The following is a 17,049-nucleotide window of genomic DNA, read 5'->3' as shown; positions in this document are numbered from 1 at the left end:
AAAAAAAAAAAATACTGGCTTATCAGTCTAACATATCCTCAGATTAATCACCTGGTCCCTGAGCTCATTTTGCACCATAATGGAAATGTAGAAACCTGTTAACTGTGACGGCAGCCTGGTGTTGTGTGTACAATAGCTTATTATTGATTTGCCACTGCCTCATTGGGATGACCCTACTATAGAGACAAGAGAGAGACAGAGGTGTGCAAAAGACAGAAGCAGATAAACAGGGAGGGAGAGAGAGGGAGAGAGAGAAATGGAAATGAAGAGATGAAGAGAAAACAAATAAAGCAATCAAATTGTAAAGCCACAGCAGTACCTGTCATAAACTGGGAGGAAATACAACTAAATCTCTATCTCCATGGAAAAACTCACTCAACCATATCCTACTCTGCAGAAAACAGAGACTTTGTGATTTTTTTTTTTTTTTTCTGTTGCAGGTTAGCACAAACAGACAACATTATCACGCTTAATTGTGTCAATTGGTATTCATCAAGCAGCTGCAATCAAATAAAATTACACTATGAGCATTAGAGAAGCAGTGGGACCTGCATACAGAATGATGTTCAGCTTTTTCTACTTTAACAGTGCTGTTTGTTGTTGTAAAAGGCATCAGATGTGCAAAAACACACCCTGGACACAGTTTTAGTCTGTCATAGGATTTGATCTGTAATCTGTTTCAGTGTGTTACATGCCAGAGGGAACAGGTTGTTCACAGCTGGGGATTAAAACTGACAATCACCTGATGTACGAAATGACATTCAGACTATAAAGTGGTTGCTTTGGTGTGAGTGAAGTGCAATTTAGGGAAGGCAGGAGGCATAGTGGCAGATAAAATTAATGGCTTTTTTTCTCCCTTTTTTTGTAATTCAGACCTAAAATGTAAATGTAAATGTACTCTCTCTCTCTCTCTCTCTCTCTCTCTCTCTCTCTCTTTCTCTCTCTCTCTGTGTATATGTGTGGTTGCTTCAGAAAATATTCTCGTGGCTTAAAAAATTCATGTGCTCCCTTTTTTCTATGCCATTTCGGCGTTCCCTTTTCTTGAAAGTTGCGTTCCGCCTCGTTTTCTTTTCTGAGTGAGCAGTAATAAGACCGGAAGGCTTGTGGAAGACGTACGAGGATAAAGACAAGAAAACACAGCAGCACGAGTGAGCCTGTGGCATATTACATCATGAGTTCAATTCCTTATATTCTCTAATCATTTGCAAATGTAGTGTTTATTTTCACAAAACCTTTCATGCTTTTCTTTTTGTTGCAGTGTTGTTTGTTAATGATAATTATTCCTGTTTGTATAGCAGCAAACAACAAGAAATACGTCCCCAGCTGAGAAGAATTATCCTTACATAATGTAATTGTTTTCAACCAAATTAGTTAATAAGTGTTTGTGTGTGTGTTTGTGTGTGTGTGTGTGTGTGTGTGTGTGTGTGTGTGTGTGTGTGTGTGGGTGGGTGGGTGGGTGTGTGTGGGAGTGTGGTTTGTGGTTTGTGAAGAGGTCAGTCTTGTGATTGCCCAGGTAGAGCTAGGATGAAAACGTAGCATGCAGTGATTAATTAAACATCAAGTTATGAATAATTCTGATTACTATCCCCCTCTCTCACAGTAAGCAGTTCTCCTTCTGCACAATAAATGTTCACAGTCATTCTCCTTTCTCTGTGGCTTCTTAGTTTCTTCACTTTCTTGTTTCTTCATTTAAAAACTTAATTAAATAGCACTGTGATGCCGCCTCTGACACATAAAACCCATGCTGCTGTAAGTAATGATGGAAAGCCTTCCTCAAATTACATTCAGAAGTTTCTATATAACTTAACACATGCATGTATGCATGCACAGACATACATCCACACAAACACGCAAGCACACACAAGCACTAACAGATAAGAAAGCTGCTCTTAACTAGATGACAAATGGTACTATGTGAAAATGTCATTTTCCCCCAAATCAGCCTCACAGTGGCCTTTGCCAAGCATCAAGCAATCTAAATGGAAAACTTTGTCATCTCTTCCTTTTCTCTGCAGTTTATCAGCTACATAGATGTCATCACCAGTGCTGAAAATGGCCAGATCTTACTGGAGTGACACTCCTACCATGGGATCCTTGGCATTATCACCTATAGAAATCTCACATACAGTATGCACAATACCAGTCAGTATGCTTTTTCCTCATAAAATGAATTAAGTGAAAATAAAACATCTTTCTTTTTGTTGAATATATTTGCAGCACTGGTTGTGTTCTCATAGAGAAGAAGAGGTACGACAAGTTGATACACAAGTACAAGTACTGTTACTTTGCTGATAATTTACTTAAGTAGAAGTAAAGGTGCTGCTGTTAAAATCTAAAGTAACAGCAAAAAGCGGATCATTTAAAATGTATTCAGAGTAAAACTTATGGAGTTACTTTTTTGAAGTAGTAGCTCGGTTAGGTGTGATCTTTTCCATGCAGGTAGAAAAGGAGGAGAGAACACAGTTCAAGCTAGATCCTTTTAAAGGTGCATTGTGCAAAACTGCCCTGGGTTGACTGAAGTGAGGACCCTGTAGACTCAGCTGACAAATGTGGAATAAGCACATAACATGTTGGGTGAGTCTACATGGTTCTCATCACCAGGTGAGTTCACTGATATAATTCCTCTTTCCTCTATACTTATTTTACATATTTTGCCAGCTGAGTGAGAAATGGTCATCCCATCCCTTGACTGAGCATTCATTGTCAAAGGTTCCACAATCTGTCATTGATCATTTGTTCTCTGTAATGGATATGATTTAAAATGTAGTGAAGTATAAAACTCAAGTGAAACTTAAGTAAAAGTAAAATTAAAGACTTTATTTGCTAGCAGTACACAAAAATCTATTCAATTACAGTAAAATGAGAAAACGTAATTAGTTACTTCCATCTCTGCAGAGACGATATACAGAAATACTACATAAGAGTACGGAAATATACAGGTTGACCCCTTGATCATCCTTATGCTGAACATCTATTCTCAAACATATCTCAGCTACTTTAGGAGGAATTATAAAATTACCCTTTTAACTTGTTACAACCTCAAATAAGATTACAAAAAAAAAAAAAAAGAAAAAAAAAAGAACAATTTAAAAGGTCAGCTGCTGAAATAATGGACTGACAACAGGCCAACAAATCTGGACCAGCCACAGTTTTAGAGCAGCACTATTAAACTGGTTGGAGATGGTTAAGTTCAGGCATGGGTTTGCTTAGGTTAAGGTTAGGGTAAGGATCCTGGGCTTGTTGTAAATAATTTAACAGCTTCAAAGCTATTTACCACTCTGTCTAAAACTGCTGGTCTAAAATTGTGGTGATTTTCAGTGCCTGCAGTTTTATGTGTCTCTCATTCTGGGCGACTTTGTCACGGCAGGAAATGTTAGGTAGCTATTACTGAAAAATGTTCAGCTCACTCAAAAAAGTTGTTTGACAATGCTCCTTACCTTAACCATGAAACTGAATTCCAGTAAATCCAGTAACTGATCATCACCGAGATGCAGCTCCTGGATAAGCCAGTGAAATTCACCAAAACAGGAGTGCTGCTGCTTTACATCATGGACCCACACTGAGCAGTGGTGCAGCACAGCAACAGCAGCAGCAGCAGCAGCAGCAGCAGCAGCAAGAGTAGCTCAAATTCAGTCCATGGTGGAAAAAGATAAGCCAGTGCTAAACAAACTTGTTGACATGCTGTGGCACTATACTTTTGTTAGTTAGACTTACGTTTGTTACTGCAGTACACAGCCTTGTACTGAGCTGCACAGAGACAGAATTGAAGGGAAATATAGACTACCTGAACCAAATTCTGTTCCCCCTCAAACTTTACTCCCAGAACATCCTGTTGGGGTGTGTTCTAGCCTATTTCCACTCCTGGTCATCTCTCAGGAGATATCAAACAGAAGTCAGCTGTCTCAGAGTTCACTGTGTTGTGGGATCAGGCATTGCAAGTACCCCCATCCAGGAAATAAGATCATCTCTTCTGCTAGAACCAAGTCCAGTGGCCTGCTTGTAACTGCACAAGACTGGAAGCTGAAAACAGATTTTAGGAAGCAGCTTAAGTTCCCTGAAGCCATCATGACAACATTTCTGAACCCAGACAAGAAGTCCCCAAGCGGGTCATCCTGTAACTCACCACCCCATGGGAACACCACACTGAGAAAGCTAATGACCGAAAAAGGTTAACTGCTGGAGATAACTGAAGGAGGATTGCAGGCCAATCCCCTTGTAGGGTCATTACAGGGGCAAGCAGGCAGAGAGACATCAAGACCACCACCAAGGCAGCTAAGAGGGCCACTGTAGACCAGGAGAAGCGATCCACTGGTGAATAGCACTGCCTAGACAGAGGCTGAAACTTAGTCACATTGACTGGATCACCTGGGCAAATGCGCATGATGCTGAAAGACCTGAAACACCCGATGACCTCAGATGATATCAGTGATGATGTGTCCAGGTGCATCGCAAGATATATTCATTCAATAGGTATCTCCAATCTTTTTCTACTCACATTTTCCATTGTTGGATTTCACTCCAATTATTATTGACAAAGTGAGCATTTTATTTGTTTCATAGTTGCTTGATCCTTACTTTTGCATTACTGACATGTTTTTTCCTTTTTGTTTTTTTCTAAATATCCATTTTTGTTGCCACCTCTGAATTTACCTATTGCCTTTTTTGCAGTTTTGAGGAATGCATAACAAAACGCTACAGGGTTGGTAGTGAGAGAAGTCCCTTTATTCATTTGTCTTTAATTTGAGGTAAGCCGGCAATATCTGAGGCAGCATTTTCAGCTCTGTTTCCCTTAAAAGGATTTCTTTATTGTTGGTAGTTGGAACAGCATGAAAATAGTGCCTTTGTGAAATCAAAGATAAGAAGAGGGAGAAAAAGCAGAAGTATGATGCAGCTCCACAGCCTGGAGATCAAGGGGAAAATACCAGTTTTTACTCCTCTGTTGCCTGGGACAGCTTCAGAGCCAAAGGGTTAACAAGCAGTGGCTCTCCCGTAGGCTTACACAACAGTACCCATTGTTGATCTCTTATGCCCTGTCATCTGCACACTCCATATTAGATCTACTAGACAGGGGGAAATCCAGGCTATGATGAATGAATGTATAAAGTTATATATAAAGCCTTCTTGAATATATGAATTATGGATATACAGCCACTCAAAACAGTCACCACCACCCCTCTTAACCTTTTACCCTGGCTTGATATATGCAAAAAGTGCATATTTTAAAATGCACTCATTTATTTATTGCATTCATTTATTTAATGCATTCATTTATTCTAAGCACTATCAACGAGAAAAGGTAATTTTCGGAGTTCACATAAAAACTGCACTGAATACAAGTCATGGTTAGCTGAATGAAATTTAACAATAAGCCTATCTGGTAGCTTTTGGATATGGATCATTACCCCTTTTCACACCATTAAGCGCACATTATCAATAACAACTCTAAAAGCAATGAGCTCTAAATAATGAAAAGTGGACAGGAAGGCCAGAGTAGAGGTAAGCCTAATAATGGCTCTATGTTCTCTTTCAGGACAAAGTATGCAGGTTAGCATTTTTAAAGGAAAATTTTAAGATTAAGTTTCTGTTAAACTGGAAAAAAAAAAAAAAAATAGCAGTGAAACAAGATTTTATTGTCAAACTTAATCTGGAAAGCCATTGCACTGATTTAAATAGTTCTGCTTTCACAAGCAGCCATTAAAGTACATCTGCAGTAGCCAGGCACCTTATCTAACAGAACTGACTTCACCAGACCGCCACAACCATGTTGGGGGCAAATATATGTATATATATATATATATATATATATATATATATGAAGTTGTCACTACGTAGTGGTCTGAGCAGAAAAGGCTTACAGCAGTGTGTTATGTACCAAAAAGTTGAAATATACCATTTCAGTTGAACCTAAAACTGAGCTGAGTCAGCTGAGACAAGACAGCTGCAATATTCATAATAATGCAAATATATTTAATGGGCTTCCTTGGGTTATGTGGGCAAGCACACGACTTTCATATTTAACCTGTTTCATTTCAGCATGTATGTAAGCTTGTGGTGCTACTTGTTGAACAACAGGTGGCAGCATAGTACAATTGTCCTCAATACAATCAGAGCCCTGTGCCTTTGCTTTTGGCCACAAATGATGGGAGAAATCAGATAAACAGAGGACAGTATGCAGACATAACCCAGTACCTTACCACACACACCATACTACACACTGCGGCGTGCCTGTGTGTCCACAGGCGATCTGGATATAAATATAAAGAGAAGAACAATGAGACAGGGTGAATTAATGCAGAGAATGAATAGGAGAGTATGAGAGGAGGCAAGAGATAAAAATAAACCGAGAGGAAGGCGGTTACATAAAAGTGTGTGGTGGGGTGATTTAAAAATTAAAAGCAGAGACACACACTGTCAGCTCCAATCCAATGCTTTTACTGCTACAGAAAGAGAGAGGAAAAGCGTCAGAGGGGGATAGACAGAGAAAGGGGGAGTATTTGGGAAAGGTAGCTTATGACAAAGAAGATGCAAAACTCAAATTCTGCACAGCTGAGGTTGTACAGTAGTAGAGGTACGGTAGAGATGCATGGGTCATAGATTTAAATCTCAAGACTGCAGTATGAGGCCATTTTACTCTTACTGCAAGGTTATTTAGTTAGAGGACACATGAATAAGTGAATGTGATGGGCGGGTAATAACTAAGGACAGGAATGGTCTGAGGCTGGATGGGGTGAAAGCCTCTATCCCCATCTGAGCACTCATAATTTATTCTATGAGACCTTAACCTTGAGGCAACATAGTCCATATATACAAACAAGATGTTTACTCATTACAAAAGAAAGCTCAGGAAAACAAACCTCATGTTAAAATTCTTACCATTTTGTTTTTGAAATCACTGATTAAAAAAAGAAAAGGAAGAAATTGCTGACTCATATTGCAAGGTCATTGTTTATAATTAGCACCAAAATATAACAATTATGCATAAACTGCTTTACAGTAAAAATTTGAATCCAAATGACCAAAATGAAAATAGAAGAAAAGTGTCTTAGTTTAATTTATTAAGACTCTGATGAATGTCTGTGTGAACAAAATGTTGGTCTGTGCATCTTGATATAGTGCCTTGTTTTGGGAGCAACAGTGTTAGCAGACATCCTTCTTTTATTTTAATTAATGGAACTGCTGCTGTTGCTTGAGTGCTGTTTTCTCATAATACGATATGCTCTCATATTGCTTTGGCACTGTTGGGCAACATTGACTGCCTTTGGCTGTGACTATTAACTCTACTAGTATGATTAGTTTTATTGATTTTCTGGGCCTAGATGCTCAGAACTGTCCTTGATTAGCGCTGCCATCATTTCTTAACAATTTGACATTGTGCATTTCCCATATGGCAGCTTCAGTGCTTTGAATTATAAATCTCTTTGCTCTGTATTCAAAGTCAACCTCATGCAAAGTCAACCACTTCAGTGTTGTTAAAACTGAAATTAAAGGGCTGTGCTGGTAGCTCAGTTTGCTCAGTCGGATGAAGCAACACCCTGGGTTCAAATCCAACCTGAGACCCTTTTCACGTTTTAGTCTCTGTTACCTCTCTCTATACACTGTGCAGATGGAGTATGCAAAATATAAATGCATAAAGATAAATATGTAGCCTATATATTTCCATAGTTGTAAGTACAAAGCACTTTAGAGGTTAATATGTAATATAAGTAAGTTTTATAGTTCATCTTTTGTTCAGTTTGTATTGTAAAACCATTTAATTTACCTCACAGTTATTGGGCATAATAGTGGACTTTGCATGTTTTCATGTGACTTCACACATTTTTTCAGGTTACCTGATGTGCCTGCTTGAATGACGACAGATCTGTGCGTGTTAGCATGCCTCTATCCATGCATATGATAGGTGGTGTTTTCCTCTGCTGAACTCTCTGGAGATGCACACTTAGCCCCATAATGATGACGCTGGGAAGAGTCAGACTGCTCAAGCAACAACACAATAATGAAACATGGTGAAGATATTTCTCATTTATTTGACCTGGGGTTAACGTACTTCGCATTTGTTTAAATGTGCCTTGTATGTCCCTATATGAGTTTGTTGTGATTATGTACTGTTCTATACCTGGTATAACAAAATGAAAGCCACATTTTCCCATTAGAGCCAACAAAGTCTTTCAGCTGAACTTGAACTCACATCCACAAACATGCATTGCAGTACAGTAACCCTAATTCATTATGCAGTCAGTTTTTCTCAGTGGGAACCAGCATTCCAGTTGTAAACACGATTTTAAAATGGGGACATTGAAAGTTCAAGCATGACTGTGAAAATTTTATATAACATTTCCCAAGAGCCCTAACATGATATTGCACATGTTTGAGATCAAACTCCTCAAATTAGAGGAGGAAATTAAATTTAAAGTACCCTTCATTATGGGTTGGACCAATATTGCATTCTTCAGTAAACTCTGGTCAGTCTTAGAGATCTACAAGTTAATAATGGAGGAGAGAAGTTTCTGAACTTGAAGAACATGATGAAATATTGGCAGTACGCCTTATCTAATTTTCTTTGCAGGACATTAATTGTTATTCATTTTAACTGCATCAGATGAGGGGAACTACTACACTTTTGAAAACTTAAAAAGGTGCTGGACATCCAGGATGAACAACTTTCAAAAAGAATCAAGCTTCCGCACATCCAATGTTTGATTATAGCTTGGGCTCTTTGCTGCAACCCCCTCCCAACCCCCCACCCCTCCAGGCTACTGCCACTAAGATGGAAATGCCAAAAAAATATTTTAGATACTGCAGCAGCAATTATAACACGTAAAAAGAGTGTATCAACATGAGAGTTCAGTCAACAGTTCTTGATGAGTTGTAAAACCACCAAAAAGTTTACACCAAAATTCCATCAGAGGGCAGTATAGCAAATCATGAAACTTTTTTTTTTTTTTCCTAATGCACACATTTCTGAAGCTGTTTGATGTATTGACACCAAACTGTTTCAGAGGATACACTTCCCTGAGATGGACAATTTTGCCAATTGCAAATCTTTCCCTAACTTCAACATTAACCATTTCCTAACCATAGGCAAGCATTTTCAGTGGCTGGCAGGGTAGCTTGCAACCCAGCTTGCGGTCCTTTGGGTTGTATTAGAGGGCTGGAGAAAATAACCTATGTGGTTGTATGGGTTTGAGGACTTGTTGAAATATCAAGTGCAAGTAACACCCACATACTGCATTCACCAGGCAAAAACTTCTTGCTCAAAAAAGTATTCAGTGAGATTAAAATGACAAACGTTTAGATTATAGGGTCATCATCAGTGTTAGTCAAACAGAAATGATGCACTTCTGTTTATAAGGAGGCAATAGGAAATTTGAGCATGGTGATACAAATAAATGTTTATTTCTATACTTAAACCTCTGACAAGGAATGTTGTTTTTCTCCTGGTGAATGCAGTGTGGGGTGTTACTTGTACCTGATCTGAGCCTCTTCCAGACACATACGCACCTGTGATTAAGTACTTAGATGAAGGACTGACAAACACAGCAGCAACATTACTTTTTGGACTTTTTTTTACATAGTGAATATATGCAGAAATACTGCATTCTAACTCTGTGACTCCACTGTACGGGGCAGCTGCACCCTCACTGAGTTAAGACATGAAAGGTCAGCATCATGTGTTACAATCCAAAAAACACAAAATAGCACTCAAAGAAGATATAAAGGTCGCAACCCACGCACACATACACACACACACACACACACACACACACACATGCGTGCGCACACATACACAGTCATGTCTCCATCATTTCAGAAAACATTACATTGATGTACATTCATTTCCTGGAGACTTATCCTAACCCCACATCATGAATGTGTTAACAGATTTATGTCCCCACAACATTAGTAATACCTGGTATACACACACACACACACACACACACACACACACACACACATACTGTCAGGGGAACTTAGCCTCTGTGGACTTCACACTTCATTGCATGAGCTCATCCTTTGAGGGGGACAGAGGACAAGAAGACAGATGGGACAGATTATTATCTTCCAGAGGAGAATGACAGTGACAGAAAATAGAGAGGCACAGAGACAGAAAAAGAGAGGAAGCATCTGTAATCTGTTTTCTCTTGATACTGCCACGCACGTCTTCCGACATCTACATGATCTTAGTCTCTTAGTCTCTCCCAAGTTTCTTTCATGCATTAACAAACTTCAGCATCATTCATTGATGCATTGTATTCACCCACCCCCCTCTTCTATTTTGTGAACTGCCGTGAAGGGTAGGGTGTCCCATTTCTTTTAGGGATTGAGGAGTATTGGTCATCCAGCCCTCTAAACAGAGCATATCCAGATGCAGGCTGCAAACGGAGGGGTATAAGAGATGTGGAAGAAATGCTGGAAAAGATGCCCAATAAATGTAGTATCTATTCACAAATTAACATGCAAAAATCATAAAATCACTTAGGATGTCTTAGTTTAATAAAGCTACAATGAAATTTATAATTGGTTCTTTATGACAAGCATTTCACAAAAATTGCTATTCACAGTGTCAACGGAATGGCATTTAATCAGCAGTCTGTGCGTGACGGTCCAGCATTTTGACTTATTTCCACATCCTGCGAATGAGGTGTGAAAATTTAAATCAATGTCAGTGCAGGGCAGTGTGAGTTGCTATGGTTACAGGAATGCTGTCCTGTCTTCTGTTGTGTTTAATACAGTAGTCAATACACTTTCTTTACCAGTTGCCCGATAATGAAGCATTAGAGTGCTGTTTAGTTTGATTTATCTTTCACCAGACTCACTTCCCTTCTATTGTAATGATAAACTTAGAACTTCCCTATGGATTATGGCTACTGATGACATACAAAATGGTGTCCCATTTAAGATTTCAGCCCCTACCACTTATAGCTCCATTCTAAAGGGCCACTTCCCAGTTGAGGGCACTACGAAACTAGAGGTAGGGCCAAGGGATGGGAAACAGGGATTGGCCCCTTGGCGTAGATTTGGAGTTGTGTTTGCATACAAGTTTGTTCTATAAGAGACTGTCCACTCCTTCAGCATTTAATGCGGTTTTCAGACACTGTCTTGGAAGTAGGCAAGGAGGTGGGGAGATAGAAATGCGACCACAAAGCATGACCTAGATTGTCAACCCATGCAGCCACGAGTGGGCTGTATTATTCTTAACACAGAACAACGGCTGACTAAACCACCAATTTAACCCACATAGTTTCACTGCCAGCTTAGGTATAGAAATCAAATAATGTTTCTTTATATTTCATTACAGCTGCAAGAACATGAAATTAAAAATAAGTGGTTAATCTCATCCTTATGTGATGGGCTTCAGCATAGCACCAGCCAGGACAGTAATTTTCCATTTTTATTAATATATAGGACATATTTTTTCAATTCTGACTCTGCGTCACTTGCTGTATGACTTGTTTGCCTAGGTGTACGGCGCTCCACGACAGTCCGTAGAGCCAATGGAAACTTGAAAAATCAACCCAAGTCATGCCTTTCTCATGCAGTTTTAATGCTACCTTGGCCATCGCTGTGGAATGTCCTTGTTTACTCTTTGCCGGCTGGCTGCAACTGCCTGTCAGTCTGGGCTGCGGCATAGACTTGTGTGTAGTAAATAGTGAAATTTAGCTGTCTTTCAATAAAGGTAAAACACATCTCATTTCAGAGTGAGTGTCAATATGTTGAAAAACACATGCTTTGGGTGTTTTTGGAGGTTATTTTTGAGGATAAAGTTCTCAAACGACTGGCTGCTGGCTATTTAGCTGTGTACTAACAAACAGCCGTGCAGCTTATTTGTTTGGTTAAAAAAATGACAAATCATATTTCAGATTCTGTGAAATATACAAAAAATGGTAAGCATTACCGGAGGCTCCTATTTCTAAATATTGTGGCTATCTCCTCCCTTGCAAACAGCCTCCGGATGTGATCCTGATTTGTGCGCGCTGTCAAACTCGTAAGAATCAATGCATGGCAGCAGACGTGCTCATAAATGGTTTACAGCTTGTGAGCAGCGTCATCTAAAAACCCATATGCCAGAGAAGCAGGGCAGTTGTTAAGCTACCATGGCAGGCAAGTCCAAGGCTGTCACTTTTGTTTTAAAATCGCGCAGAATTAGAGTATGGCATAATTGAGCAGCAGCATGAGGGGATATACAAACAGGCAAAGTCCAAGCGTGTGTGTGTACTGAGAGAGAGAGATGAGGGAGACACACCAGAAAAGGGGGATGAGTGTGTTTTCTTGCTGATGCTACTCTGTTTCTCTGAAATACTGGATAATTGATGAGTGATGATTAATTTTAAATAAATACAAGTAAAACATGACACTGAAAAGTATTCCAAGAGTCTTCATTGAGAATGTTTGCTGAATACTCTCCACATTATCACATAGTTAAATAGTGTTTTATTTATTTGATAAAGAAAAATCAGACATGAACAGAAATTTATATGTATGTTTCTTTAAGTTATTGATGACATAAATCCACATAAAGTCTGAAGAGCGGGTTAAATGGTTATGTTTCTAATCTGTGTATACAGTCCAAAACAAAATGCTCTAGCATTAAATCCCTTTGACTGATAATGTCTCATTTGAGGAGTACAGCGGCTATCCATGTCATGCACGCCTTTACCACAAAAATGATTTTACCTGCAGAAAATGTTTTTATACATGTTGTGTTATGTGTTATACACTTCATGTGTGGAATGGGAAGCTGCATTCAACAGGCATTATAGCAAGAGCAATTATAATTCAGTTTGCATTCTTATAAGTGATTTCTGGTCACTCTTAAAATGTAGATCAACTGCTTAAGTACTCAATCCAGTGTTAGTAGATCTATTGTGTTTTTTTTTTTCTTTTTGATTTAGGACTACTGGTTGAAATCTATTTGAATAGATTTTGATCTACTGCTATTTGCTTTTTTCATGTCCTTATCTGGAATGAGACTGAAATATGAAATTAAATTCAAAGTGTAGCGGTCCCATAAAGTCCACTGAACTTAATAAAGCTCCGTTTGCTGTGACTGTGATTGATAATGGGGAACATATGTTGTTTGGATTGTATACAAAGTGTGTTAGAAGTGTGCTCCCACATTTGTGTATGCAGCTTTTAAGTTTTGTCTACACAAAGTTTTACAGACACAGACCCACAGAGGGATAGCAGATTTGGGAAACATTAAGTACACGTTATTTTTTATCTATTGTGACGTGATATGGCAACTCAGAATATAGAGGGGTTTTTTTTTTGTCTGTTTGTTTGTTTGTTTGTTTTTTGTAGCCTATCTAAGCACTCCTTGGGTGGAAGGCAGGGGGAACACCCTGGATAAGTCGCCAGTCCATCACAGGGCAGATAGACAAACAAGGACATTCACACACATATTCACACATAGGGGCAATTTAATATGTCCAATTCACCTTGCATGTATTTTGACTGTGGGAGGAAACTGGGACTCCTGGTGGAAGCCCACACAGACATGGGAAGAACATACAAACTCCCTGGCTGGCCGGCCATCGAACCCAGGACCTGCTTGCTGTGAGTGCTAACCACTGTACCACCATGCTGCCCAGACAGGAGGAGGACAATTGAAAATACATTGAAGCTGTTGCCTAAGGGGAGTGGCACAGAGGACACAGCAGCAAGTGTCGCTGAACTTGAACTCGTGATTCAACTCCCAAAGGTGACAGAGTGACCCAGATCATGATCCCTACAGAACATCCCCGGCTTTATCCAATAAACAGACTCCATCAACCATTAAAAAAAAAAAAAAAAAAAAAAACACTTTGACAATACAACTGCTTCAGAAAACACATTTACCAAAACCCTAAAACCCTTAACAGTGTTATAAAACAGACTCAAACAAGCCTCATCTGCACCCACACAAGAAGCGCTTTGCCATCTGTAACTCTACTTCGATTTCTCAACCCCGTGGGGGGTGGGGGGTGGGGTGAATAAAACATAGGGTGACATCAGCTATAATGGGCTAGCTAGTTATATTTTGTTTAATGAGCCAGGACACCACTGACAGAGCTACAGTATGTAGATCAAATGATCCCATTCATCTCATCAGTTTTAATAGGCCTTTTTTAATATTTATGATTTGAATTAATGCTGAAGTTGAACAGGAGGCAGCCTTTCAATGTATTACACTGTTCTCAGCTCAGGTAAAATGGGCCAGGTGCTCAGGTTAAATGGGCCAGTAAAATGGTGCATAACACACAATAGGCACTCTCATGATTAATTTCAAATGAAAAGATGAAAAAAGATGAATTGAAGAGTTAACCCATTAGGGGGTGAACTATGCAAAATTGCAGATGACCAATTTAACTGAAGACCCTTTACTCAACTGACAAAAATTATGAAATAAGCACATTTGAGGAGTACAGACGTTCCTCATCATCGCTGTGGCACACAGATAGATTCATGCTTATTCCACGTTTCTTTTTTGTGTTTTTTGTCTGTTGAGTCTAAGGGGTCGTCAATTCAGTCAGCCTTCCGCAACTTTGCAGCATACACCTTAAATAGCAATAGAACTTGTGTGTGGGTTAAAGTAGGTCGGAGGAGGAAGTCAAATTTAAACAACTTAAATGACAGCACACTTAGGCAGAAAGACAAAATGGCCCATTGTCTTACTCATTATGGCAAAATGTGCCAGTAGATAAAAGAGCCATAAAATTCAATGGGTATTCAGTAAAAATCTGTATTTACAGCATTCATCATAATTGACTTTTTTTTTTTTTTTTTCCTAGGCTTATTTCCCATAGGGTTACCATCTTTGGCCAGTCAAATCCCTTGGTACAGCTCAAATATTGTGGTAGCAATAATGCAAAATCCTGGCTGTTCAATTTTAAACAGCAAAGATCCTCCAATTACACTCAGCCCATTTTACCCGATGGTCCAGTATACTTGACTTCACCCAATTATTTTAACTTCCAAAACAGATTAAACAGCCAAATACTATGTAGCTGTAAGTTCTTGCCCTAATGTTGAAAATTAGCAGTTCTGATTCCACCAAGTAGCATCATTCATGTTCTGATTGGTACCAATCTTAGGTAAACTGCTGTAACGGGTGTTTTGTACAAGGACAGTTTATCCTTTATTCGTATTGAGTCACTCGAGGATGTTAAAGCTTATCCCAGCATGCACTGGGCAGAAGGCTGGACAGGTTGCCAGTCAAGAAGTGTACTGTATTCTTATATGACTGTGAACTGCATCACATGTGGGTGCCATCACATTAACAAATGCAAGGTAATTTGCATTTATTTTATCCAGGGTGTCTTAAAGTTATTGGATTTTTTTTTTTTTTTTTAATTTGTTCAAGGACACTTTAACAAGACACACTTAAGGTGCTTATGGATACACACTTAAGGTGCTTATGGATACACTTTAGTTGTTGAAGCGATTAAATTTTCACCTTCTTGTCAAACAATAGGTCAGATATTAACCACAATGTTTGTGTGTCAATTGCAGCAGAGGTGCCAACTGGTTCTAAAGCCTGAGCCCATGCAACTGGTGTATACTGGGAAGAGAAAAATATGACTTTTGCAGGTGGTTCTGACATACCAAGTTAGTGGGTTTTACCGTCTTTAAGTTTTCAGTATACTGAAACACCGCTTTAGGTTTCAGCACACTTAACGCTGAGTGCATCATTTTATCAGCCTCAAAGTGTTATTGTATGGAAGCACCTGCTGTTTAAATGTTTAAACTCCCATTATTTTATGTGAGTACAAGTCTCACCACTTTCTGGGTCTTTTTTGTAATACTAAGTGTAGCCTTCTAACAGAATCACACACTGTAGTATCATAGGAACTACACCCAGAGACATGCAGCCATGAACTGAGTAAACAAACATTTTAAGTGAAAGATGAAAGTGGCAATTAAATGAAAAAGTCACAGTACCTTTTGTGAGGGTTCCCGAGACCAGTCTCTGCAGCGACTGGATTAATTTGACCACCCCCTGTCTGCAGCGGCTGGTACAGCCAGCCATCCTGAGGTAGGGGTAGGGGCAGACAGGGCCGAGGTGTCACTGGAGAAACACTGCAAGTCCAATATCCTCCAATATGTCTCCAAATAGGTTTGATCTTGCAAGGTTCCCAAGGACAGAAAGTAATGTCACTTCAGAAAATGTGGCTTGAGTGTGTAAGTTTTTTTTTTTTAGCCCGTTTCCAGATAATATACACGGGGAGTGATCCTTGTTGCAAACCAAATTATGGACAGTAGGCTCTGTAATATGACATCTCAAGGCCCCTTTAAGGGAAAAAAACTGAGCTAAACAATGGAGTCACTTACGAGATGAACCTTTTGTCACGCAGCTTTTTTAAACTCTGTTGCAATGAATTTGTATATTTATTCACTCACACAAACACTCTTTTACCTAATTACACCAGACACATTTCACTCACTCAATCAAAAAAAGAAAAGAAAAAAGAAAAGAAAATACACAAAATGCTTTGATGAAGTTCAAATGCTGCTCTGTTGAACCCGCACTATAATCGCAAACAGCACCAAAAATGTCTGTAGGAAAGAAAAACCCAGACCTGTGCCTCAAACTTTTAAAAGATAAAGTTATGTTCCACAGACAAAGATGAGGCAGAAGATGAATTATTGAAGGACTCCAGAAAGAGAACGTGAAGAGCCTCGTGCACTCAAAGTTCGGCTTGTCCAAGGTAATGCTGAGTACCTCGTCCGATTCCTCTCACCTCTGCTCTGTGTTTGCCCGGTCACTTCTTTCTTCTCCTCCTCTTTTTGCCTTGTCCTCTGGGCGTTTCTCTGATGCTCTTTGAGAATGTGAGGTAGCAGTTTCTCTCTTAGTACCTTTGTGTGTGTGTGTGGGTTTTCTCTTAACTGCAGTAGGAGCCCTGCGGCTGTGGTCTGCTCTTCAGCAGATCTGTACTGCAGAAAGCGACTAGCCGCTGCCGCCACTGCACCCTCCCTCCTTTGCACTCCCTCCTCCCTTCTTGCATCTGTGCTTTCTCACTCTATGCTTAGCTAACGCTCTCTCTACCCTTCTCTATTGCACACACACATTTC

At 39.4% G+C, this 17,049-nt stretch overlaps 1 protein-coding gene across 2 annotated transcripts in view; it reads right to left on the bottom strand.

The window, feature by feature from the left end:
- kcnip1b (Kv channel interacting protein 1 b) overlaps positions 1-16,156 on the bottom strand; it is a 28,003-nt gene extending 11,847 nt beyond the window's left edge. For both annotated transcript variants that reach the window (XM_030068820.1, XM_030068821.1), the window contains exon 1: positions 15,919-16,156. In XM_030068820.1, the coding sequence (XP_029924680.1) occupies positions 15,919-16,006 (88 nt within the window). In that variant the 5' untranslated portion in view covers positions 16,007-16,156. The remainder of the gene's footprint in view (positions 1-15,918) is intronic.
- Between the last annotated feature and the right edge of the window lie 893 nt (positions 16,157-17,049).

This window comes from Myripristis murdjan, chromosome 14 (genome assembly GCF_902150065.1).
Source record: "Myripristis murdjan chromosome 14, fMyrMur1.1, whole genome shotgun sequence".
Classification (NCBI taxonomy): domain Eukaryota; kingdom Metazoa; phylum Chordata; class Actinopteri; order Holocentriformes; family Holocentridae; genus Myripristis; species Myripristis murdjan.
This window is presented reverse-complemented; position numbering and strand designations above follow the sequence as displayed.